The sequence below is a fragment of the Pelodiscus sinensis genome, chromosome 6 (assembly GCF_052426305.1).
Source record: "Pelodiscus sinensis isolate ZL-2025 chromosome 6, ASM5242630v1, whole genome shotgun sequence".
NCBI classification, from domain to species: domain Eukaryota; kingdom Metazoa; phylum Chordata; order Testudines; family Trionychidae; genus Pelodiscus; species Pelodiscus sinensis.
In genome coordinates, this window is record NC_143057.1 from 130614141 (window position 1) to 130639320 (window position 25180).

At 65.9% G+C, this 25180-nt stretch overlaps 1 protein-coding gene across 4 annotated transcripts in view; it reads left to right on the plus strand.

Moving 5' to 3' along the window:
* Nucleotides 1–12808, plus strand: part of RUSC2 (RUN and SH3 domain containing 2) — a 42993-nt gene extending 30185 nt beyond the window's left edge. For all 4 annotated transcript variants that reach the window (XM_089779490.1, XM_089779491.1, XM_089779489.1 and 1 more), the window contains 7 exons: nt 1199–1275; nt 1882–2056; nt 2778–2883; nt 4707–4753; nt 6154–7462; nt 8573–8701; nt 10816–12808. In XM_089779490.1, coding sequence (XP_089635616.1) covers nt 1199–1275; nt 1882–2056; nt 2778–2883; nt 4707–4753; nt 6154–7462; nt 8573–8701; nt 10816–10996 — 2024 coding nt within the window. In that variant the 3' untranslated portion in view covers nt 10997–12808. The remainder of the gene's footprint in view (nt 1–1198; nt 1276–1881; nt 2057–2777; nt 2884–4706; nt 4754–6153; nt 7463–8572; nt 8702–10815) is intronic.
* The last annotated feature ends 12372 nt before the right edge of the window (nt 12809–25180 follow it).

Consider the following 25180-nt stretch of genomic DNA (forward strand, 5'->3'; position numbering starts at 1 on the left):
ATTGCTCAGACTCAGGGCTCCGCACAGCCCCAGACTGGAGACCTTCCCAATAGGCCACACACCAGCCACACCCAGCGCTCCAGCTACCAGCCTGGAGCCTCACGAGCAAAACCCCTCGGGCACTCCCCTCTCCCTGTGCCCCAATCAGCCCCGGCCTGCACACAGGTGAGGGGCCTAGAACCCAACCTCACCTCCCCCAAGTGGATCCTCCCGGTCCCAAGAACCAGCCCCAGGTCCCCGGTCAATGTACCCTCTGGATCTTACCCACAAGTCACGCTGGGCCAGTCCTTTAGAATCTACCATCTGAGGCTGTGTCTACACTGGCGCGATCTCGCGCCAAAGCGGCCGCTCTTGCACAGAAACGTGCTGCCTGTCTCCACTGGCCGTGTGTTCTTGCCAAGTACACTGACGTTCTGCTGGATAAAATCTGGGCTTCTTGCGCAAGAACTATGATGCTCCCGCTCAGGAATGAGCCCTCTTGTGCAAGTGTTCTTGTGCAAGAGGCCAGTGTAAACAGGCGACAGGAATTTCTTGTGCAAGAAAGCCCGATGGTTAAAATGGCCATCCGAGCTTTCCTGCGCAAGAGAGCGTCTCCATTGGCACGGATGCTCTTGCACAAAAGCACATCTCTTGTGCAAAAGTGTAGCCGCTCTCTTCTGGAAGAGTGTTTGCACAAGAAGCTGCCAGTGTAGACGTAGCCTAAAGGTTTATTAGTACAGGAAAGAAAAGACTGAGCGTGAGGCCGTTAAGGCGAATACAGGACACGCGCCGATCCCCGAGTTCTCAGCAGAGGTGTTCCGAGCTGCCAGCTCAGCGGTCTCTGGTGCACATCCCATGCCAGGACGGGTCGGCCTCCTTCCCGGCTCTGTCCTCGCAAGGCTGCATCTGGGATCCGCCTCACGGCACGTTTAGATCCCTGGTGTCTCCCAACCCGGAGCGGGTCACGTGACCAAGTGGCCTGTCTGTTTCCCAGGCCAGTAGCCATTACGCATGGGCCAGTCTGCAGGCCCCGCACGCGGACTCACACGGACACGAGGAGCAGACAGTCAGTAGGACACGAGCTCTCCTTTGACACCTCACATGGCCCCTTTGCACAGACGTTGGGGAACCCCCCCCCCGTGGGCGCAGCAGGGGTCTGCCTGACGGGGCAGGGAGCAGGCCCGGGCGGGGAGCTCTCTGACGCCCCCCTGTGCTCTAGGGCTGGTGAAGGCGATCAACACGGCTGTGGATCTGATTGTGGCTCACTTCGGAACGAGCCGGGATCCGGGCGTGAAGGTAAAGCCAGGCCCGCCTGCTGCCCGGCCCCCTGCCTCCTTCAGCGGGGCCGTGGCCGGGGCAGGCGGGTTCATCGCGCTGGGCCACGGGGTCATTGGGCCATGTCCCATGTCTGGGCAGGGCTGTCGGGCCATGGCCGGGCACTCGGGGTCCCAGTGCGGGGGGCAGGGCTGTTGGGTGGGGCTGTGGGGCCATAGCTCAAGGCCAGGCACTCGGGGTCCCAGTGCAGGGGGTAGCGGGTGGGGCTGTTGGGCCGTGGTTCAGGGCTGGGCACTCGGGGTCCCAGTGCGGGGGGCAGGGCTGTTGGGTGGGGCTGTCGGGCCGTGGTTCAGGGCTGGGCACTCGGGGTCCCAGTGCGGGGGGCAGGGCTGTTGGGTGGGGCTGTTGGGCCGTAGCTCAAGGCCAGGCACTCGGGGTCCGGGGGGAGGGCTTGGCTGTCTCCACGCCGGGGCTCACACCTTTGGGGTTTGGACTTTTTCCACAAGGGAACAAAACGAGCCATCTCTCTTCCCCCCCCCCCCCCCCGTGGCGCTCGACTGCCCTTGTCCTGCCCGTGGCCCCGGCCAGTGTCTGAGCCACGTGGCCACTGACCCCGTCTGCCCGCAGGCCAAGCTGGGGAACAGCTCGGTGAGCCCCAACGTGGGGCACCTGGTGCTGAAGTACCTGTGCCCGGCCGTCCGGGCCGTGCTGAGCGACGGGCTCAAGCCCCACGTCCTGGACCTGATCGTCGGCCAGCGGAGGAACAGCCCCTGGAGCGTGGTGGAGGCCTCCACGCAGCTCGGTACCGTGGGGCTCGGCCCTGGCCGGCCGGCATGGGGCTGCTGCGCGGCGAGGCCCTGGGGGTGCCCCAGCCCCCGGCGCTGGGAGACCTGCTGGCTCGTCCCTGCTCCCTCGGGGGCCTGGTTCCCCATGCCCTGCCCCCCGCCCTTGCTGTGCCGCTCTGTGCCCAGAAACTTGGCAAAGGGGCCGTGGGCACCGGCTTCCCCGCCCCCGCTGCCCTCTCCGGGGCGCCCTGGGCCTGACGAGCTGCCGGCCTGGGACGGGGGCGCCGGGAGCAATGAGGAACCTGCGCCCGTCGGGTACAGTGCTGGGGGGAAGCGCGGCTCCTGGGCAGCTCCAGCCCCTCCGCCTGGCCTGAGACGGGCGCTGCCGCGCGGTTGCTGCTTGTGGGGGACAGAGGCAGGGCAAGGCCAGGCACTCGGGGCCCCTGCGCTCTCGGCTGCCAGCTGTCCGCGGGGGCAGGCGCCGTGCAGGGACCCAGCCGCGAGCGCGGCCCCTCGGAGGGTGGCTGGCCCAGGAGGGTCACAGCGGGCACCTCCCCTGCCAGGCGTCGGGGCTGGGCCGCCAGGCACATTCCCTAGCGAGCCCTGGCCCCGGTTCCCAGGGCGGGTCCCTCCCTTCCCCAGGGGCGAGACCTGGGCAGGATGCGGGGGCATTGGGGGGCCCCGGTGGCTCCCTTCCCGGCCCTGCTCCGGGACTGACCCCGGCCTGTCCCCCCACAGGCCCCTCCACCAAGGTGCTGCACGCTCTCCGCAGCAAGATCAGCCAGCTGGCCGAGCTCAGCAGCCCCGGCATGCGGCTCAACGCCTTCGTCTTCGGCCTCCTCAAGTGAGCCCCTCGCCTCGGGGCTGCCCCACAACCCGGGTCTGGCGCCCCTCTGCCCCCCGACTCGGGACCAGGGCCCTCCCTGCCCCACAACCCGGGTGTGGCGCCCCTCTGCCCCCCGACTCGGGACCAGGGCCCTCCCTGCCCCACAACCCGGGTCTGGTGCCCCTCTGCCCCCCGACTCGGGACCAGGGCCCTCCCTGCCCCACAACCAGGGTCTGGCGCCCCTCTGCCCCATAGCCACCTGCGCAGTGCGGAGCCAGCGCCCCCCTGTCCCACGACCCGGGACCGGGGCCCCTCTGCCGCATGACCCAGGGCCGGTGCCCTCCCTGCCCCATAGCCGCCTGTGCAGAGCGGGGCCAGCGCCCCTCTGCCCCACGACCCAGGGCTGGCGCCCTCTCTGCCCCCCAGCTGCCTGCACAGAGCAGGGCCGGGGCCCCTCTGCCCCATGCGCCAGGGCCGGCAGGACCCACCCGTGGGGAATGGGACCCGGCACAGGCCCGGAGCGCCCACCCGCAAGCAAGGAACGGCGGGAGTGGGGACGAAACACGTCAGCCCCTCCAGGCCGCCTGAGCCCGCCCGCCTGCCCGCCGTGCCCCGGACCCAGCAGCGCCTGGGCAGCGCCCCGGTCTGTCGCTGCAGCTCCCCAAGTGGTGCCTCAGTGCTGCTGGGGAAATCCTGGCCCTGCCCCCCCTGCGCCTCGCCCTGCCCCCCAGCCCCGGCTCTCACCCCCTGCACCTCGCCTCGCCCTGCCCCCCAGCCCCGGCTCTCACCCCCTGCCCCCCTGCACCTCGCCTCGCCCTGCCCCCCAGCCCTGGCTCTCACCCCCTGCCCCCCTGCACCTCGCCCTGGCCCCCAGCCCCGGCTCTCACCCCCTGCCCCCCTGCACCTCGCCTCGCCCTGCCCCCCAGCCCCGGCTCTCACCCCCTGCCCCCCTGCACCTCGCCTCGCCCTGCCCCCCAGCCCCGGCTCTCACCCCCTGCCCCCCTGCACCTCGCCTCGCCCTGCCCCCCAGCCCCGGCTCTCACCCACTGCCCCCCTGCACCTCGCCTCGCCCTGCCCCCCAGCCCCGGCTCTCACCCCCTACCCCCCTGCACCTCGCCTCGCCCTGCCCCCCAGCCCCGGCTCTCACCCCCTGCCCCCCTGCACCTCGCCTCGCCCTGGCCCCCAGCCCCGGCTCTCACCCCCTGCCCCCCTGCACCTCGCCTCGCCCTGCCCCCCAGCCCCGGCTCTCACCCCCTGCCCCCCTGCACCTCGCCTCGCCCTGCCCCCCAGCCCCGGCTCTCACCCCCTGCCCCCCTGCACCTCGCCTCGTCCTGCCGCCCAGCCCCGGCTCTCACCCCCTGCCCCCCTGCACCTCGCCTCGCCCTGCCCCCCAGCCCTGGCTCTCACCCCCTGCCCCCCTGCACCTCGCCCTGGCCCCCAGCCCCGGCTCTCACCCCCTGCCCCCCTGCACCTCGCCTCGCCCTGCCCCCCAGCCCCGGCTCTCACCCCCTGCCCCTCTGCACCTCGCCTCGCCCTGCCCCCCAGCCCCGGCTCTCACCCCCTACCTCCCTGCACCTCGCCTCGCCCTGCCCTCCAGCCCCGGCTCTCACCCACTGCCCCCCTGCACCTCGCCTCGCCCTGCCCCCCAGCCCCGGCTCTCACCCCCTACCTCCCTGCACCTCACCTCGCCCTGCCCTCCAGCCCCGGCTCTCACCCACTGCCCCCCTGCACCTCGCCTCGCCCTGCCCTCCAGCCCCGGCTCTCACCCACTGCCCCCCTGCACCTCACCTCGCCCTGCCCCCAGCCCCGGCTCTCACCCACTGCCCGTGTCCTTCCCATAGCCTCCGGGCCCTGGAGTTCTGGGTCAGTCACCTGCACAGCCATGAAGGTAAGTGCCTGGGGGGCAGGGCAAGGGGGCAGGGGCAGGGTGGTATGGGGTGGGGCAGGGGTAGGGTGGTATGGGGCGGGGCAGAGGGGGCAGGCACGGGGCAGGGCGGCATGGGGTGGGGCAGAGGGGGCAGGCACGGGGCAGGGTGGCATGGGGCGGGGCAGGCACGGGGCAGGGTGGCATGGGGCGGGGCAGAGGGGGCAGGCACGGGGCAGGGTGGCATGGGGCGGGGCAGAGGGGGCAGGCACGGGGCGGGGTGGCATGGGGCGGGGCAGGCACGGGGCGGGGTGGCATGGGGCGGGGCAGAGGGGGCAGGCACGGGGCGGGGTGGCATGGGGCGGGGCAGAGGGGGCAGGCACGGGGCAGGGTGGCATGGGGCGGGGCAGAGGGGGCAGGCACGGGGCAGGGTGGCATGGGGCGGGGCAGAGGGGGCATGGGGCGGGGCAGAGGGGGCAGGCACGGGGCAGGGTGGCATGGGGCGGGGCAGAGGGGGCAGGCACGGGGCAGGGTGGCATGGGGCGGGGCAGAGGGGGCAGGCACGGGGCAGGGTGGCATGGGGCGGGGCAGAGGGGGCAGGCACGGGGCAGGGTGGCATGGGGCGGGGCAGAGAGGGCAGGCACGGGGCAGGGTGGCATGGGGCGGGGCAGAGGGGGCAGGCACGGGGCAGGGTGGCACGGGGCGGGGCAGAGGGGGCAGGCATGGGGCGGGGTGGCACGGGGCGGGGCAGAGGGGGCAGGCACGGGGCAGGGTGGCATGGGGCGGGGCAGAGGGGGCAGGGTGGCACGGGGCGGGGCAGAGGGGGCAGGCACGGGGCAGGGTGGCATGGGGCGGGGCAGAGGGGGCAGGCACGGGGCAGAGTGGCATGGGGCGGGGCAGAGGGGGCAGGCACGGGGCAGGGTGGCATGGGGCGGGCAGAGGGGGCAGGCACGGGGCAGGGTGCCATGGGGCGGGGAAGAGGGGGCAGGCACGGGGCAGGGTGGCATGGGGCGGGGCAGAGGGGGCAGGCACGGGGCGGGGTGGCATGGGGCGGGGCAGAGGGGGCAGGCACGGGGCGGGGTGGCATGGGGCGGGGCAGAGGGGGCAGGCACGGGGCAGGGTGGCATGGGGCGGGCAGAGGGGGCAGGCACGGGGCAGGGTGCCATGGGGCGGGGAAGAGGGGGCAGGCACGGGGCAGGGTGGCATGGGGCGGGGCAGCGCACAGGAGGTGGGCACAGCAGACAGACACGAGGCAGAGCACAGCCCGCCTGGCCTGCCCTCCACGGGCGTCTGGCCCAAAGGCCAGTGCTGCTCCTGCTGCCGGCTGGCCTGGGGAAACCCCTGCCTGCCCCCCGCAGACTCCCCCGCAGGGCTCCTGGCAGGGAGGGGCGGGGGCCGGGCTCTGATGGCTGCCCTGCCCGCAGACGTGGTCCTGGCGCATTACCAGCCCGTGGGCTTCCTCTGCGTGGCGCACGGCCTGTGCCAGGCCCTCTTCGAGGAGCTGCTGCTGCTGCTCCAGCCCCTGTCGCTGCTGCCCTTCCGCCTGGACCTGCTCTTCGAGCACCACCTGCTGCAGATGGGCCAGCAGCAACGGCAGCGCAAGGAGCTGCTGCGCGTCCGGCAGGACATGCTGCTCTCCGCCCACTCCACCCTGCAGCTGATGCGCAGCCGGGGCAGCACCGAGCCGCCCGACGGGGCGGGGGAGCCGGCCGGCTGGGCCACAGGGCTGGGCGCCTCCACAGACGGCGCCGGGCAGGAGCCACGGAGGGCGAAGGAGGGCGCCGGGCAGGAGCCACGGAGGGCGAAGGAGGGCGCCGGGCAGGAGCCGCGGAGGGTGAAGGAGGGCGCCGGGCAGGAGCCGCGGAGGGCGAAGGAGGGCGCCGGGCAGGAGCCGCGGAGGGCGAAGGAGGGCGCCGGGCAGGAGCCACGGAGGGCGAAGGAGGGCGCCGGGGAGGAGCCACGGAGGGCAAAGGAGGGCGCCGGGGAGGAGCCACGGAGGGCGAAGGAGGGCGCTGAGCTGGAGCCACGGAGGGCGAAGGAGGGCGCCAGGGAGGAGCCACGGAGGGCGAAGGAGGGCGCCGAGCTGGAGCCACGGAGGGCGAAGGAGGGCGCCAGGGAGGAGCCACGGAGGGCGAAGGAGGGCGCCGAGCTGGAGCCACGGAGGGCGAAGGAGGGCGCCGGGGAGGAGCCACGGAGGGCGAAGGAGGGCGCCGGGGAGGAGCCACGGAGGGCGAAGGAGGGCGCCGGAGAGGAGCCACGGAGGGCGAAGGAGGGCGCCGGGGAGGAGAGGCGGGACCGGCAGGCCGGCTGGTGGTACCAGCTCATGCAGAGCTCCCAGGTCTACATCGAGGGCTCGGCCGCAGGCTCCAAGTTCTCGCGCCCCGAGAAGAAGAAGAAGGCGGCGCCCAGGCCGGGCGAGGGCAGGACGGCGCCCCCTCCCCGCGAGGGCGTGGTGGAGGGGGCGGAGGCCTGCCCCGTGGCCGAGGGGGTTGCGGAGCCGGGCCAGGCCAGCGACCGGGGCTGGCCCGCCTGGATGGGCAGCCCCCCGGACTCGGTGCTGGCGGAGCTGAAGCACAGCAAGGAGAAGGAACACGGGGCTCCCCAGGGAGAGGGGCCGGCCCTGCCCCCCGCTGAGGACAGCAGCTCGGGGGCGCCCGACAGCAGCCAGCCCATCAAGTGGGGGTGCCTGTTCGGGGCTAGGAAGGTGCCGAAGGAGGCCCGGCAGCCCAACAGGTAGGGGTGCCACGAGGCCTGCGCATGGGGCAGAGGGCTGGGACGCCGGGTTACTGCCTGGGGGCTGCCCCATAGGGGCGCTTCCCTGGCCCTTTGCCCCACGGCAGGGAGGAGCCGAGCCAGCGCTCTGCAGCGGGACAGGCCAGGGTGGGCTCTGGGCTGGGACGAGCCCCGGGCCTCTGCTCTCCCCAGAGGTGGCTGCATTGTGGGCCGAAGCAACTGCCCCGAGGGAGCGGGGCCCGCCGGGGTCAGTGTGATGGTGCCTCGGGGAGCCAGACCCTGCGCCCGTCCGCAGCCACACGGGACGCAGCGGGGGGGTGTCTGCTCTGTGACCCGGGGCCCCTGCGCTGGGAGGGGAGATTCTCACTGACTCTCCCAATGTGGATTAACCCAGACACCCAGGCTCAGCCCCCCCCGGGGGGAGAGAAAGGGGGGAGGGGGAGACCAGGGCTGGAGGAGGGGCAGTGGCTGTTTGGGAGGCAGGGGGAGAAGAGGCGAAGGGGGGGCCTAGGGGCGATGGGCCCCGCTAACCCCGGCCCCTGTAGCCACATCCCGTCCGTGCTGGGCTGTGCCCCGGAGGGGCAGTAACCCCCCCCCGTTCCACGGCTGGCGGGGGCTGTTCTCGCTGCGCCGGGGGCAGAACGGGGACCCGACTCGCCGCCAGGCCACAGAACAGAAGGTTTGTTGCTTCTCCGAGATCCAGCGCAGCGCAGGCTCCACGTTGCCACAGGGGCCAGGGCAGAGCCTGGTCCTCCTGGGGGGAGGGGTTCACGGGCCCCTGAGCCCCCCGTCATGGACTTAGTCTGCTCCCTCCATGCTTCCCTCCGCCAAGCCTGCCCCAGCCCCCAGCAACTCGTCCCCCAGCCCCCAGGCAGCCCGGCCCCAGCTCTGTTCGGGTTCCACCCCCAGCCCGGGTGTCAGGCGGCTGGGCCATGCCCACGTGCCCCCCTCCGGGGTCACCCCCCGCTGGGCACCACACGCACCCCCCAGGGTCTCTGCAGAGCAGCACAGGCCAGTAGGGGGCGCACAGCACACGGCCACCAGCGCCTGCCCAGCCAGGTCACAGGAGGGCACCGACCCTGCCCCACTGATCGGCTCCTTCCCCTCCAGGCTGCCCTCGGGCTGGCTGACCCTGGACCGCAGCGTGTTCCAGCTCGTGGCCCAGACGGTGGGGGCCGGGATGTGGAGAGAGCCCGCCCCCGAGGAGCCGCCGGCGGGGCTGCCCCCCCAAACCCCCTGGTGAGCGGCACTGGCCTGTGGGGGGGCGGGGCCAGGCTGGCGGGGGGTTGGTTGGGCCCCTTCCCTGCAACAGGGCGGGGGGGGGGGCCCTTCAGGGGTTGAGGGAGCTCGGCCCCGGGGCTGCTGGCGCGGCTGGCTCCCCGCCGCACGGCCTGATGCTGAGGGGCGGGGGCTCCTCTGGGCACCTGCCCCCCCCCACCTGGGCACCTCTGCCTCCTCCCCCCCACCTCCTGGGCACCTCCCCCCGCCGCCTGGGCACCTCCCCCACCCCCACTGCCTGGGCACCTCCCCCCGCCGCCTGGGCACCTCTGCCTCCCCCCCCCCGCCGCCTGGGCACCTCCCCCACCCCCACCCCCTGGGCACCCCCCCGTCGCCTGGGCACCTCTGCCTCCTCTCCCCCACCCCTGGGCACCTCCCCCACCGCCTGGGCACCTCCCCCACCCCCCGCCGCCTGGGCACCTCCCCCCGCCGCCTGGGCACCTCCCCCCGCCGCCTGGGCACCTCTGCCTCCTCCCCCCACCGCCTGGGCACCTCCCCCACCCCCCGCCGCCTGGGCACCTCCCCCCGCCGCCTGGGCACCTCTGCCTCCTCCCCCCACCCCCTGCGCACCTCCCCCACCACCCACCGCCTGGGCACCTCTGCCTCCTCACTCCCCCCCCCCACTGCCTGGGTACCTCCCCTCGCCCCCTGGGCACCTCCTCTCCCCCCCCGCCTGGGCACCTCCTCTCCCCCCCCGCCTGGGCACCTCCCCCACCCCCCACCGCCTGGGCACCTCTGCCTCGCCCCCTGGGCACCTCCCCCGCTGCCTGTGCACCTCTGCCTCCTCACTCCCCCCCCCCGGGCACCTCTCCCCGCCGCCTGGGCACCTCCCCCACCCCTCCACCGCCTGGGCACCTCCCCCCGCCGCCTGGGCACTTCCCCCACCCCCCACTGCCTGGGCACCTCCCCCCACTGCCTGGGCACCTCCCCCACCCCCACTGCCTCCTCACTCCCCCCCCCCGCCTGGGCACCTCCCCCCGTCCCCTCCTGTCGGGGCACCTCTGCCTCCTCCCTCCTTTCCCCCCCCGCCCCTGCTGCCTGGGCACCTTGCCCCTCGCTTTGCTCGTGCAGCTGGCCACGCAGGGAGCCCAGCCCAGCCCAGCCCAGTGGCCTGCGCAGTCGTGAGCCACCCCCCCCCCCCGGGCAGCCCCTGGGACACATCCTCCCCTGCCCCAGTTCACCCCCCCGAGGTGCACCGCGAGCCACAGGGCCGGGGGCTGGGCTGGGTACGCTCAATGCTCGCTGAGACCCCCCCACCCAACCCCGGCTCCTCTGCCCTGCGGCCAAGAGATACATGCCCTGCCCCACCCCCACCGCACCTCTGCCCCACAGGTGAGATACACACCGCCTGCCCTGCCCCCTAGGCCCACCCCACAGGTGAGAGACATCAGCCTGCCCTGCCCCCTAGCCCTGCCCCAGTGCCCCCGCCCCACAGGTGAGACACCCAAGCCTGCCCCGCCCCCTAACTCCGCCCCACAGGTGAGAGACACCAGCCTGCCCCGCCCCCTAACTCCGCCCCACAGGTGAGACACACCGCCTGCCCTGCCCCCTAACTCCGCCCCACAGGTGAGACACACCGCCTGCCCTGCCCCCTAACTCCGCCCCACAGGTGAGACACACCGCCTGCCCTGCCCCCTAACTCCGCCCCACAGGTGAGACACACCGCCTGCCCTGCCCCCTAACTCCGCCCCACAGGTGAGACACACCAGCCTGCCCCACCCCCTAACTCCGCCCCACAGGTGAGACACACCGCCTGCCCTGCCCCCTAGCCCCGCCCCACAGGTGAGAGACACCAGCCTGCCCCGCCCCCTAACTCCGCCCCACAGGTGAGACACCCCAGCCTGCCCCGCCCCCTAACTCCGTCCCACAGGTGACACACACCAGTCTGCCCCGCCCCACAGCCCCGCCCCACAGGTGAGACACCCCAGCCTGCCCCGCCCCCTAGCCCCGCCCCACAGGTGAGACACCCCAGCCTGCCCCGCCCCCTTCCCTGCGCTCCCCGACGGGGCTCCGGGGGGTGGGGGCCAGCGCCGGGCCCGGTGCCTGCGCTGGGCGGTGACGCCCTCTCCCCGCAGCACGGTGAAGGCGCTCTGCCACCACATCGCCACGGAGGCCGGGCAGCTGAGCTTCACCAAAGGGGCGGTGCTGCGGGTGCTGGCCCGGGCGGACGGCGACTGGCTGCGGTGCGGCCTGGGCTCGCAGAGCGGGCTGGTGCCCCTCGCCTACGTCACCCACCTGGCAGACGAGGACTACTGAGGTCGCCGGGCCGCCCGGCTGGGGCCAGACACCGCTTCTCGCCAGCCCCCCCGGCACCTCGCGCCAGGCGCCCCTGCATGCAACAGCCCAGGGCCCCCGCGCCAGGGCCGCGGATGGAGCAGGACGGGGGGGGGGGCTCTGCAGCAGGGGCTGCCCTCGACGGGCCGGGGGGGCGCCAGGCGGGGCGGCCAGAGGAGACTACAGCCCCCAGCATGCACTGCTCCGGCTGGGTCACGGTGGGCGGGGCTTGTGCCCTGCAGGGTGCCCCCTGGTGGCGTTAGGCTGCACTGCAGTGCTCAGGTCCCTCTGCTCTAGGGCAGTGGCGGCCCGCGGGCCAGTCAGCGCTCGGCTGCGTGCTCAGGCCGGCGGGGGGAGGGGGCTATAGAGCAGCTGCGGGGGGTAAATGGTGAGGAGGGATAGAGCCGTGCTTGGGCGCAGCCCCGCAGTGTGTGTTGTGCCAAGGCTAGCGCCAGCTGGTGCTGATGCAGCATTTGGGGGGCGACCCCCCATCTGCTCCAGCCAAGAGTTGCTGCCTGGGGCCGGGCAGGGGAGGGGGGTATTTTCAGCAGGGCTTTGGGGGGCAGTGCACCCGGTGACGGGGGATGGGGGACGTTCCCCCATGGGCTGGGGGGGGCGGTGCACCCGGTCGTGGGGGATGGGGGACGTTCCCCCATGGGCTGGGGGGGCAGTGCACCCGGTTGTGGGAGATGGGGGACGTTCCCCACAGGCTGGGGGGGCGGTGCACCCAGTCGTGGGGGATGGGGGACGTTCCCCACAGGCTGGGGGGGCGGTGCACCCAGTCGTGGGAGATGGGGGACGTTCCCTGCAGGGCTGGGGGGGCGGTGCACCCGGTGACGGGGGATGGGGGACGTTCCCTGCAGGGCTGGGGGGGCGGTGCACCCGGTGACGGGGGATGGGGGACATTCCCTGCAGGGCTGGGGGGGCGGTGCACCCAGTCGTGGGGGATGGGGGACGTTCCCCCATGGGCTGGGGGGGCGGTGCACCCGGTGACGGGGGATGGGGGACATTCCCTGCAGGGCTGGGGGGGCGGTGCACCCAGTCGTGGGGGATGGGGGACGTTCCCTGCGGGGGACGTTCCCTGCAGGGCTGGGGGGGGGCAGTGCACCCGGTGATGGGGCATGGGGGACGTTCCCCACAGGCTGGGGGGGGCAGTGCACCCAGTCGTGGGGGATGGGGGACGTTCCCTGCAGGGCTGGGGGGGCGGTGCACCCAGTCGTGGGGGATGGGGGACGTTCCCTGCAGGGCTGGGGGGGGCAGTGCACCCAGTCGTGGGGGATGGGGGACGTTCCCTGCAGGGCTGGGGGGGCGGTGCACCCAGTCGTGGGGGATGGGGGACGTTCCCCCATGGGCTGGGTGGGGCGGTGCACCCAGTCGTGGGGGATGGGGGACGTTCCCTGCAGGGCTGGGGGGGCGGTGCACCGAGTCGTGGGGATGGGGGACGTTCCCTGCAAGGAGGTAGGGGAGGGGCAGTGTGTGGGGGGGTCGTTCCCAGCACGGCTAGGGCTGGCCCCCAGGAGGAGGCCCCGCTCCCCGGGCGGGCAGGCTGTGCTGGCAGCGGGCAGTATTAGTGTCAGGCCATGCCAGTATTTGGTGCCAGGCTGGCTCCGGTGTCGGTGCCGCATCGTGCCCGGGCTGGCTCCCCCAGGGCGAGGGGCCACGCCCTCCCAGGCCCGCTGCTTGTACATTGCGCGCGGCCACGGGCCGGGTGGGAGCCTCGGAGGGGGCGGGGCCGCCTTTATTTATTTCTGTATTTATTTCTGATGCATATTAATAAAAAAGGTGCTGACCCAGCTCCCAGAGCCCCTGCCTCGTGCTTCCCCCGCCCAGCAGTCCCTGGCCCCCGGTCAGTGGTAGGCACGGCCCCTGGTCGGATCCTGCAGCGCTCGTACCAAGAAGTTCTCCCCAACATTCTCCAAACCCCCTGGATTGCCTGTGTCCTGCCGTATTGGGCTCCCAGCAGATGTCCGGGTGATTAAAGTCCCCCACGAGAACCAGGGCCTGCGATCTGGAAACTTCTCTCCGCTGTCCCAAGAAAGCCTCGTCTACCTCATCCACCTGACTGGGCGGCTTTGGCAGACACCAAACACAACATCACTGCTGTGGCTTGCACCATATGTTGGAGTGTCTGCTTCCCTCTCCCCGGTTACCTTGTGCCATCCCTTCCTGTCTGCCTGCCGCGCCTTGCGGGGGTGTGGCTGTCTCCGGGAGGCGGTCGGAGCGTCGTTCGGCCAACCTTGGAAAGCCTCCACCTTGTTTTCATCCAGCCCTTCCCTTCCCGCCCGGGCTGGGCCTGGTGTGACAGGCCGGGCCGGGTCCGGGCACAGCTGAGGGCATCCGCTCAGGGCAAATTGCTCAAACTCGGGGCTCCTTAAAACCCCAGACTGGCGACCTTCCCGAACAGGCCACAAACCAGTCGCACCGAGCGCTCCAGCTGCCAGTCTGGCCAGCCAGAAGCCTCATGAGCAAAACCCCTCAGACACCCCAGCTCTCCCTGTGCCCCAATCAGCCCCAGGCCTAACACAGGTGGGGGGTTAGAACCCAACCTCACCTCCCCCGAACGGGTTCGCTGGTCCTAAGAAACCAGCCACAGGTCCCAGGCAATTTACACTTTGGATCTCACCCACAAGGTCATGCTGGGCCGATCCTTTAGAATCTACCATCTAAAGGTTTATTACTAAAAGAAAGGAAAGCCTGAGAGTGAGGTTGTTAAAGGATCCTACATTACATGCAGCGAATCTCCCAGTTCTCAATGCAGGCTCTAGCAGAGATGTTACAGCTGCTGGTTTAAATGTCTCTGGTGCACATCCTATGCCAGGACGGGTCCGCGGTTCTTTCCGGCTCATGGTTCCCTGCAAGCCTGCCTCTGGGATCAAGAGCTGAGCTGAAGACCAAATGGAGGGTGCCACATGGCACTTATATACCTCCCTTGGCATCTTCTTGGCCAGAGACGGTCACGTGGTCCAACAGCCTCTCCATGCTGGTCTGCAGGTATCAGTCACATTCCTGAGGGGTGTCCCCTTGCTAGTTATCATGGCCACTGGCTGAGCTTTCCTTGTCTACTGCTCTGCTTCAGACAGAGAATTTTCCAGCATCAACACAGAGTCCATGTTTATAACTCTACATACGGATATCATACAAGTACATGAATAGCACATACAGAAGCTTTCATGAGACCCCTCAGTTGGCCCCTTTTGGGGCGAACACCCCCCTCCCGTGGGTGCAGCAGTAATCTGGCTGCTCCCCTTAAAATCCATTAACGTGACACCCCCAATGCAAAATTGATGCAGGAAGTAACATCACTGAGGGCATCACAGGCCTCCCCATGTTTTGGCTTTGTGCCATTACACGGTCTGATCCAATGTTAGCAACAACAGTACAGAGCTGGACAAGGGTATGAAAACCAACGTGGCTTCAGCTCTGCAAGGTCTGTCATAAAGACAAGATCCTTGCCCGGTTTTATAAACCCAAGGTAAGTCCTGGTAAGAACCACAGCCAATTGGATCTGCTCTTGCAGCATGATCCCCATGTGTGTCAGGTGATCTTGCCCAGAGCTAAGGAAAATAATAAATGTATCCATGCCAGCTCTGGCAACTCCCTGAACTCCAGCTAACATTGTGTTAATGCATGGATTCTCATCCCCCATAGTGTAGGTATCTTGGTCCTTAGCCATTAAAACAAAATGATGGTGTGCCTCAGTTTCCCTTTTCACACAGCACCTTATGGCTGGAATCTTCTTTGTCCTGTAAGAAGTTCCAAGATCAGTTATAGACATTAGCCATGATACATCAATATCCCAAGGTCCTTTAACATAGTCTGTTGATTGATACATTTCTTGACAGATGATACGGTTTTTCCAAAACCGTACGCACATTGTACATTTTTACCGTTTCTGACCACAGCAGCACATTGGTTACAAAAGTTAACATCAGTAATAGGAACAAATCCATCTCCCGTGTACATTGACAGCACTTTCGTGCCTCATCTTCGGCTCCACGCCGTTGTCGGTTTGACCCTTCCGGTGTAAACTGCAAGTCTCCTTTGCCAAAGCAATTTCGCCCCCCCCCCCCTTGTCCTGTGGGCTCCAAACCTGGCTGGAGAAAGACAAAGGGGTGGCTGGGTGTGTCTCCCTTGCTCCCAATGGCCCTGGAATCCTTTCTCTCCCCCCAGGCAGTGGTAACAAGAAGCAGCCCAGACACCCTCCTGAGCCTCTGCTTGCTGCTTCAGTCTCTGCCTCCACGTGGAACCAGCTATCACATGCCCTGATTGACTCCAAGTGTTCAGAGACGGGAGCTTAACGTCCATCTGCATCCTAGAGAGAGCAGCCACACAGCCGTTCTGCCCTGCACACTTAGCTACCCAGTCCTCCTTCCTGTGAGCTGACACACACACTGTCCACCCTCCTCATCCACCGGGGAACACTCCTGTCCCCCCCACGCTGGCTCCCCAGCAAGCTGCTCACACACTGTCACTTGTTTACCAGCCTGCTCCAATTCTCTGGCTGTTCCTGCCGTATTTGAAACACCCCTCAGTCCCTCTGAGGCCTCCCCACAACCGTCCACTGGATTTTTCTAACTCCAAGTCAGTGGAGTCACTGTTAACAGAACAATTCCGTCTGTCAGGCGTCAAACAAGCGCCTCACACATCAAGCTGCTGCCTTTTACAGGCGGCGCTTTCTCCGGAATGCCTTCTCCGAGCACAGTCCTGTCTTTTGTGTCAGCTACACCAGACCAACCCGGCTGCATCTCTAGCACTATTCTCCACGCCAGGCGCTGTCACCGCACACGGCTTGCTACAAGCACCTCAAGGACCCTCTTCCCTGTGAGCTTCCTCCAGCAACAGTTCCCCCTTCCCGGGCCCTGCAGCAGCATCGCTCTGCTGAGCCACCATCAGCTCCTGAAATTCATTTTCTCCCTGGATCACCTCTGGCCCCTCCGGTGGATTCCTGGACAGTCCCCTTTCAGGAAACCAGGCAGACTCCCGAGAGCCAAGGTCAGAGACGTCTTCCTTCCCTTTGCAGCTCTCTGGCCTGGCCCCCTCACGGCTCTGTCCCAGCACGCACGAGGGGAGGAATCGTTTTCTCTTCCTCAAATAACCCAGAAGCCCAAGAATCGTCTGATCTCTGGGATCCTGGCAAGACACTGCCTGGATCTACCCGTCACAGCCTCCTTCTCCCCAGCAGACACAAACCTTGGGCCACCCCCTTCCTGGGCCTTCGCTGTATCCAGTCCCAGCTCGGGGACAGCAGCCCTGCTCTCCGCCATCACAGGCTGGGGGGCACCGTCCTCTGACAAAGGCAGAAACTCTTCCTCACACACAGACAGACACCAGAGACAGCTTCTCCCTTGTCCCAGCACCCCTGGCTATTCCCAGCCACACGGCCGGTGACTGACGCAGACCCACCGCTACTTCCAGCAGACACACTGCCCCCTTGCACACACGGTGCCTCGCACTGCTCACTTCCAGCGTGTGCTGGTTCAAAGCGTCACCAGCCAATGCTGCACCCCCTCCAGAGCTCTGTCTCCTTCCACAGTGAGGAGTCTATTCCGGCCCTCCCCTGCAGCCTGCTCCAGAGAAGCATCGTCCTGACCCCTGAGGTCCCCTGCCCTGCTTCCGTCTCCAGCCTCACCTCTGAGGCATCTGACAGGCCCTCAGATCCCTCACTCCCAGCTCACTGCCCCCCTGCCCGGACACAGGCCATCGGCCTCAGCCCACACTCCTTCCCATGTGGTTACCACATTAACCTGGCGAGGCCCATCCGCTGTGTTATTCCCCACCGAGTCCCGGACAGCCACCAACACCCCCCTAAAGCCCCCCACTCGAGATGGACTTAGCCGCGGGCAGGCTCACCGAGTGCTCAGACAAGGCCATTAATGTCGCACACTGCCCGGGCAACACGTCCTCCGGTTTCACCAGGTGCCCCTTAGCTATCGTGATATCGGAGCCCGTGTCTCCCAGCCCCAGTGACCTTCGCCTGCCCCATACTCTGTTCGCTGCCCTTCCACGCCTCCGTCCTGCTGTACCGGGTGAGCTCGCTGCCCCCCCCCCCCACCCGGCTATAGCTAACTGGGTTAACATCGGCCACTGCAGTGCTCACATCTGGACTCAGGGTGGCATCAGAGGCCTCGCTGGGGTCCACGTGCCTGCTTGTGTGCGCAGGTCGCCAGCTGGAGGGCGCAGGGGCAGGACAGACCAGGATGTGCTGGGCTGAGGGAGGCCCAGGTCGCGGGGGGCTCTGCTAGGACAGGGCTGGAGTGAGGCTGGGCAGCCGCTGGGCTCTGGCCCTGTGTTACGTTACTGGAATTTGAGGGAAGCAGTCAGATCGCTGCTGCACCCATAGGTGGGGGTGCTGGCCCAAAAAATGGTATAAAAGGGGCCATGTGGGGTATTGAATGGGAGCTTGTTGTTTGCTGCTCCTGTGTACGCTATTTGTGTGAGTGTGTAATGTCTGTGTGTGTAGGTAGGAATCTGTAATCTGTGTGGAAGCTGAATATTTCTCTGAATGTGGTTGAGCATTGCTATGGACAGGCTGATTAGCGAGGGCCAAGGACACACCTAAAGCATGAGGGTGGAGGCCTAAGAGCTGCAGCAGAGAGAGGCTGAGGACCAGGTGACTGGCTGCATACAAGAAGAGGCCAGGAAGGAGTATAAAGAGGCCATGTGGGGGACTCCATTTTGTTCTTAGCTCAGCACTTCATCCCAGAGGCAGCACTGCAGGGATCGAAGAGCTGGAAAGACCTGTGAACCCATCCTGATCGTAGGATGTGCAATAAGAACTTTTAAACCAGCAGCTGCAACATCTCTGCTAGAGCCTGCATCGAGAACTGGGAGATTCGGTGCATGTAACGTACTGTACTTTAATAACCTTACTCTCAGGCTTTTCTTTCTTGTAATAATAAACCTTTAGTTTTAGATTCTAAAGGATTGGCCCAGCGTGATTTGTGGGTAAGGTCCAGAGGGTAAATTGACCAGGGATCTGTGGCTGGTTTCTTGGAACCGGACAGAACTTGTTCGGGGTAGGTGGGATTGGGTGCTAGGACCCCCCACCTGTGTATGAGGCCCGGAGCCATCTGGGGCACGGTTATTGCTGGGGTGTCGGAGGGGTTTTGCTCGGGAGGCTTCAGGCAGGCAGCTGAAGCGCTCTGTGGGACTGGTTTGTGGCCTGTGTGGAGAGGTCACCAATCGGGGGGCAGTAAGGAACCCCGGATTTGAGCAATTCGCCCTGAGCAGACGCCCTCAGCTGTGCCCAGACACGGCCCGGTCCGTCACACCCTGAGAGTTGGCTGGCCGGACCCCTGGCAGCCTAGGCCCACAGGAGCTGCCCGCGGCACCGCAAATGGCTCCAGGCTCGCCAGGGCGCCCCAGGGCTGCGCAGAGAGGAACGCGCCCGCCGGGCATGCTCGGAAGTGGCGCACGTTTCCTTACCAGCGGCCGGGCAGGCAGGCGCCACCCGCTGCGAGCCGGGCTCAGCACAGCCGTGACCACTGGCTGGTCCATCCCCTCCCTGTTGCCAGCCTTGCCCCCTGCCCTGCCTCAGTTTACCAGGCTCGGTGCTGCCCAGGCCCTGGGAGGAGCCCTGCGATGGGCCAGACCTCCCAGGGGTCTCAGGCTGCCACGGCTGAGCCTTGGGTCCAGCCCTTCTCCCACAAGCTCCGCCCCACATGGCAGAGCCCCAGAGATCTCTGCTCCCTGCTCGGGGCAATGGGCTTCCCCGTGCCATACCCAGCCGCGGTGGGGAGTGCAGAGGAGCAAAGCCAGGACTCCTGTGAGGCAGGCTGCTGTGGGAACCACCTCGGCTTCCTTTCTCTGTCTCCGTCCCTTCGGCAGCTCCTGCTAATCTTTTCCATCCAGGTGTGGAATAAATGTTCATGTGCGCTGGGGCATGTGCACCACCGGCAGAAAGAAAGCCCAGCAGTGGGCGCTCTGCAGCACTGGACTCTCTCCTGAGCCTGGCTTCCAGGGACTCGGTCCGGCCGGCCTCCTGTCCGCTCTGCCCGTTGCGTTCCTGCCCTGAGCTCGCGGGCTCAGCCTGCTGGCAGTCTCCCCCGACAGGGACGGAGGCGCTGGGGCGCGGCTGGCAGCTGAGCTTGGGCCCGTCGGATCTCTCGGCACGAGGGCCAAGCAGCTCGGTGCAGGGCAGGTGGGTCCCAGGAGGTGCTGCCAAGGGCCACCAGACACCACCACCTCCCCCGGCGCCTGCCAAGTGCCCTCCCCCTCCCGCTGCGCTGCGAGCACCGAGCCCGACCCACAGGCCAGCCCGGGTCCCCCTGGGCGAAGGTGAGCGGCAGGCGGATGCGAACGCCCTCCTGGGAGGCGCCTGGCAGGGGCAGGCTGGGGGGGGGGTAGGCCTCCCAGTGCTGCTCATTATCAAATGCAGATTCGGGGGGGGGCACCGCGAGCCGCTCCCTCCCTGCTGCCCCCACCCCTCCTGCCGTGGGGCGCTCTGGGAAGGGTGAGCCCCTCGGCCCGCCGTGCCCGGGGAGACGGCGCCTCGGGCCAGGAGGAGAGGGGCAGGGCGTTCCGGCGGCAGGGCGGTGGCAGGAAGCGGCAGGGCCCTGTGGGCTGCGTGGTGAGCCAAAGGTTTGCTGGCGGGCGGAAGCCAGCCCCGGCGTCCAAACCCCCGCGCTCTGAGCAGGGGCGGCAGGAGGCCAGGTCTCCCCCGGCTTACCCGCATGGACTCTCTCCTGCCTGAGCGCTGGGTGTCTGGCGGGAGGGGACCCCTGCGCCCCCTGAACTCCCCAGCCGGGGCTCTGTCTCTCGGTGCCTTGCTAGAGACCAGCGGCAAACCCGCCAGGCGCTCTGGTCACGAGGCACAGCCCCACGGGGAGCCCCACGCCTGGCGGGGTGCAGGGCTGCTCCCGGAGCCACGCTCGGATCACACGGGGGCACCAGCCAGACCCCCCAGCGCCCAGGACGGTACCCCGGGGGCACCCCCCCTCATGTATCATTGGGCCCCAGTCTCGAGCGGGTGACCAGGCCCCTCAGCGCGACGCTCCCCGACGTGCTGAGGGCGAGAGGCAGCCTGTACGTGGCAGGGAAGAATTCCCCGGAGAAATGACATCGAAGGCGCACGGCCGACACGCTGCCCTGTTTGGGGGGTGGCAGCCTGACACGGCGGCTTTCTCCCCCCTTGGACGCTGCCGTCCTTGACACACGTGTTTGTCTGTGAACCCTGGGCCAGCCGCTGGGAGACCTCAGTCTTCTGCGTGGCCTTGCCGTGTGCAGTTGTGTTTCCGTCGGGACAGGCTATGGGGGCGCTGTCAGAGCGGCACAGCGGCTTCTTATGTCCCTATTGTCACTGGGCCGGGCTGCCAGCTGGAGCACCCCCCCACCGCCAGGGCCCTCGCCCCCTTCCCCGGGCGGCACCGGCCGCCTTCCCAGCGAGCGGGGAGGATGGTGCATCGTGGGCGATGGAGTCAGACTCAGGAGCCCGGCCTGCAGAGAGGCGTGACGCTGACGTTCACAATGGCCCATCCGGCCTAGGAGTCCAGGGATCGATGGAATCGACTCCCATGGGGCATTGCGGCAGCACGGCCAAATACAACTTTTGGTTCCAATTTTTTTAACGGAAAACTGAGCATTTCTGTCTGGCAAGCCCAGCCCCCGCCCTGGCCGGGACCATGCGGCGTCAGGGGGCGTCAGGCATGCACAGGGTGGTCACTGACGTACAAGGATAGAGGAGACCTGCATTAGTGCATAGTGGCTACAATTAGTGCGCATGTGTAAGAACCACCTCTCTAAAGAGAACAGCCAGGCCGGGCCAGACCAGGGTCCATCCAGCCCAGTGTCCTGTCTGCCCACCGTGGCCAAAGCCAGGTGCCCCAGAGGGTCGTGAGCCTCACGTGATCCCTCCCCTGTCACCCATTTCCAGACAAACAGAGGCTAGAGACACCATCCCTACCCAGCCTGGCTAATAGCCATTGATGGGCCTCACCTCCGTGAATCTATCTCCCTCTTTTTTGAATCTGTTCAAGTTCTGGTCTTCACAACATCCTGTGGCGAGGAGTTCCACAGGTTAACTGTGCGCTGTGAGAAGCAAAAACTTCCTTTGGTTTGTTTTAGACCTTCTGCCTATTAATTTACTCGCAAGTCTAGGAATAATTAGTGTTGCTAGCTCTGTCCTCTCTTGGCATCATTCAGAAGTTGTTTGTTCCCCAGGAAGTGAAAGTACATGGCTTTGCATTTTTCTGAAAAATCAGCACAGAGCGGGAGCTGGTCAGTCGTCATGGGCGGAACCCGCTCTGTGTGAGCATTTATAGACCTCTGTCATATCCCCCTCAGTCTCCTCTTTTCTAAGCTGAAAAGTCCAAGTCTCTTTAATCTCTCTTCGTACGGGACCCGTTCCAAACCCCTCATCAGTTTTATTGCCCTTTTCTGAACCTTTTCCAATGCCAAGAGATCCTTTTTGTGAGGAGGCAACCACAGCTGTGCGCAGTATTCAAGACGTGGGTGTCCCATGGTTTTATAGCGAGGCAATAAGATATTTTCTGTCTTATTCTCGATCCCTTTTTTAATGACTCCCAACCTTCTGTTTGCTTTTGTGACGGCCGCTGCACCTGAGTGGATGTTTTCAGAGAACTCTCCACAGTGACTCCAAGATCTCTCTTTTGAGTAGTTGTAGCCAAATGAGTCCCCTTCATATTGTATGTAGAGTTGGGATTCTGTTTCCAATGTGCACTTCTTTACATTTATCAACCTGAAATTTCATTTGCCATTTTGTTACCCAATCACTGAGTTTGGGGAGATCTTTTTGAAGTCTTGACAGTCGGCTTTGGTCTGAACTCCCTTGAGCAGTTTGAGATCATCTGCCACCTCCCTGTTTACCCCTTTCTCTAGATCCTTTATAAATCAGTTGAATAGGATGGGTCCCAGGACAGACCCTTGGGGGACCCTGCTAGTTACCTCTCTCCACTTGGAAAACTGACCATTGATTCCTACCCCTTGGTTCCTGTCTTTTAACCAGTTCTCAGTCCATGAAAGGACCTTCCCTCCTATCCCACGGCCATGTAATTTACACAAGAGCCTTTGGTGAGGGACCTTGGCAAAGTCTTTCTGGAAATCTAAGTGCACTAGATCTGCTGGATCCCCCTTGTCCACATGTTTGTTGACCCCCTCAAAGGTCTCTAGTAGATGAATAAGGCAGGATTTCCCTTTACAGGAACCATGTTGACTTTCCCCCAACAAATTACGTTCATCCCTGTGTCTCACAATTTTATTCTTTACTATAGTTTCAAGTAATTTGCCCAGTACTGGCATTAGACTTACCGGTCTGTAATTGCCAGGATCGCCTCTAGAGCCCTTTTTAAATATTGGTGTCACGTTAGCTACCTTCCCGTCATTAGGTACGGAGGCTGATTTACAGGCTAGGGGACAAACCACAGATAATAGTTCCGCAATTTCCCATGTGAGTTCTTTCAGAACTGTGGGGTGATGCCATCTGGGCCTGGGGACTTGTTACTGTTCAGTTTATCGCGTTGTTCCAAAACTCCACTAATGACACCTCAGTCTGGGACAATTCCTCAGATTTGTCACCTAAAAGGAATGGCTCAGGTTTGGGAATCTCCCCAGGATCCTCAGCCACGGAGACCGAAGCAAAGAATTCACTTAGTTCTCCGCTAGGACTGCATCATCTCGGAGTGCTCCTTTAGCACCGCGATCGACCAAGGGCCCCACCGGTTGGTTACCGGCTCCTGCTTCTGATGCACCTAACAAACGTTTTGCTGTTACTTCTTGAGTGTTTGGCGAGCGGCTCTTCAAACGCCTTTTTGGCTTTTCGTATTTATTTTTACACTTAATTTGACAAAGTTTATGCTCCTTTGTATTTCCTCACTAGGATTTGACTTCCACTTTTTAGCAGATGTCTTCTTATCTCTCACTGCTTCTTTACTCGGTTAAGCCACAGTGGCACTAGCTGGTTCTCTTGCTGTGTTTTTAATTGGGGGCGTATATTTAATTGGGGTTTGCATTAGGCCTCTGTGATGGTGTCTTTGAAAAGTTTCCCTGCAGCTTGCAGAGATTTGACTTTTGTCTCTGTTCCTTCCCATTTCTGTGTAACTAACCTCCTCGGTTTCGAGTCGTCCCCCTTTCTGAAATGAAAGGCCCCGGTGCTGGGCTGGGCAGGTCTTGTTCCCACCACAGGGATGTTACATTTCACGACACGATGGTCACTATTCCCAAGCACTCCAGTTAAACACAAGCGGCCACAGCCTGTGTTAACCGCTTCAGTCCAGTGTTCACAGCCAACCCAATAGAGTCTCGGATCCTTCTCCCCAGATTCGCATCGATTTCAGTGATGAGGCTTGTGCACGAGATGAGGCTGAACACCTTGGCCTCTCCAACGTCAGCCCAGGCCATGAATACAGGCAGAGCATGGCTGAGGAAGGGCAAGCCAAGCTCAGCCAGTTCCCTGGACTTTCCCTCGTCTCTGATACCTTTCCACAGTCTTTTGGGGCACCCGGCCTCTCCTGCGCTCGGAAGGGGACCGGTCAGAGGGTCCCAGCAGTTCCCCAACCCGTCAGTAGATGGAAGCAGAGACAGCCGTCTGGTCCCAGCACGCCCGGCAGGTCGCAGCGCTCTGCTTCAGCGAAGGCACAGAGCTCGCTGCGCTGGGCGGCTGTTTGCAGAACCACCGCGGAGCGTTGCCGGCGTGATACTTTCTGCGCCCTATCATGGTTTCCGGAGGCGTGCCTTGCTGCCTTGTGCACAACGTGAGCCGTTGGCCGCAACAATGTCTTCTGAGCCTTGTTCAGGGTTTGGTAAACCCGGGCGTGCTTCCCAAAAATAACACTTGCATTGTCGGCGGCGAGCGCAGGCAGCTCAGCCGGGCCCACACCGAAACGCGCGTGCGGGGAAGAGGTGCGCTGCGGGGGCGCCTGAGGTTTCCTGACTCACTGAAGGAACCCAGACGGGCGGGCGGGACCCCTTCTCAAAACGAAGGGGAAACACGGTTGCACCCTTGTCGGAGTTGTTGGTTGTAAATTAAAAGAAAAGTCGGTTGCTCGGGGGCTCTCCGGAGGCCTGGGAGCGGAGCGTGGCTCTGGGCTGTGCTCACAAAGCGCCTTCCCCTTCCCTTCTGCACCAGCGCGTTTCTCGCAGCGCTGGAGTGGTGGGAGATTTCCGTATCAGCGTCTGTGTGACGTGGGGGGGGGGGCTGTCCACTCTCGTGGCCTTGGGCCCACGCTGGCTGGGCAGTCACTGGTTGCTGTGTGGGGTGGGGGGTGACCCCTACTGCCCTATGCTGGTCTGCAGAGACTCGGGGGGGGGGGGGTGTGCAGTGCCTGGCGGGATGGGTCCAGGGGGGAGGCACGTAGGCCTGGCCCAGCCACCTGACACCTGGGCTAGGTAGAGGAGTCTGAACAAAGCCGGGGCGGGGAGGGACCAGTTCCTGGGAGTTGAGTTGGTCTCCACGGGGCTGGAGGATGCTTTTAGACCAAGGAAGGGGGTGAAGCCCCTTCCCCCCAGGAGGACCAGGCTCTGCCCTGGCCCCTGCGGCAACGTGGAGCCCGCGCTGCGCTGGATCTCGGAGAAGCAACAAACCTTCTACTCTACTGGCCGGCGGAGTCCCGTCTGGCTGCAAACGGGGTGCAGGGCCGGGGCCCCGGCGCGTCCTCGCAGCCTGCGCGACTGCTGACGCTTCGCGGCGCGGCGGCCTTGGCAAGGTTCGGCGGCAGTAACGTTCCCATCCTGCGGCGGCTCCGACACTTCGCAAAACGAGGCCCAAGCTGACGTGCCTGCTTGTCGAGGTTCCGGCTGGTGCCGACGCAGAGCTCCCCTCCCCGGCTGCCGACGCGGCAGGGCACAGGCTGCGGGAGAGCCACCCTCTCCCGTGAAACCCCGTCCTGGCCCCCGGTCTGAGCCGGGGGCGCGCCGCTGGGGCGTTTTCTATTGAGGAAAACTGATCGGGAAGACAAAGGGTTCCCGGAGGCAAGCAGCGGCCTCGCGTGAGCACGGCGCTGGGGCGCGTGACGCTCAGGGTCTCTGCTGGCGTTCGCAGGCGCGGTACCAACCCGGGGCACGTCAGTGACACTTCTGTGACCCGTGAGGGCCGGCCTGTGGCCCAGGTGTGGGCCGAAAGGTGGGGGTCTCGCGGGAGGAGGAGGGACGTGTCCTTCGTGCAGAGGGAGGACAGAGGGAAACCAGGACTGTGCAGGACAGAGGACAAGCGGC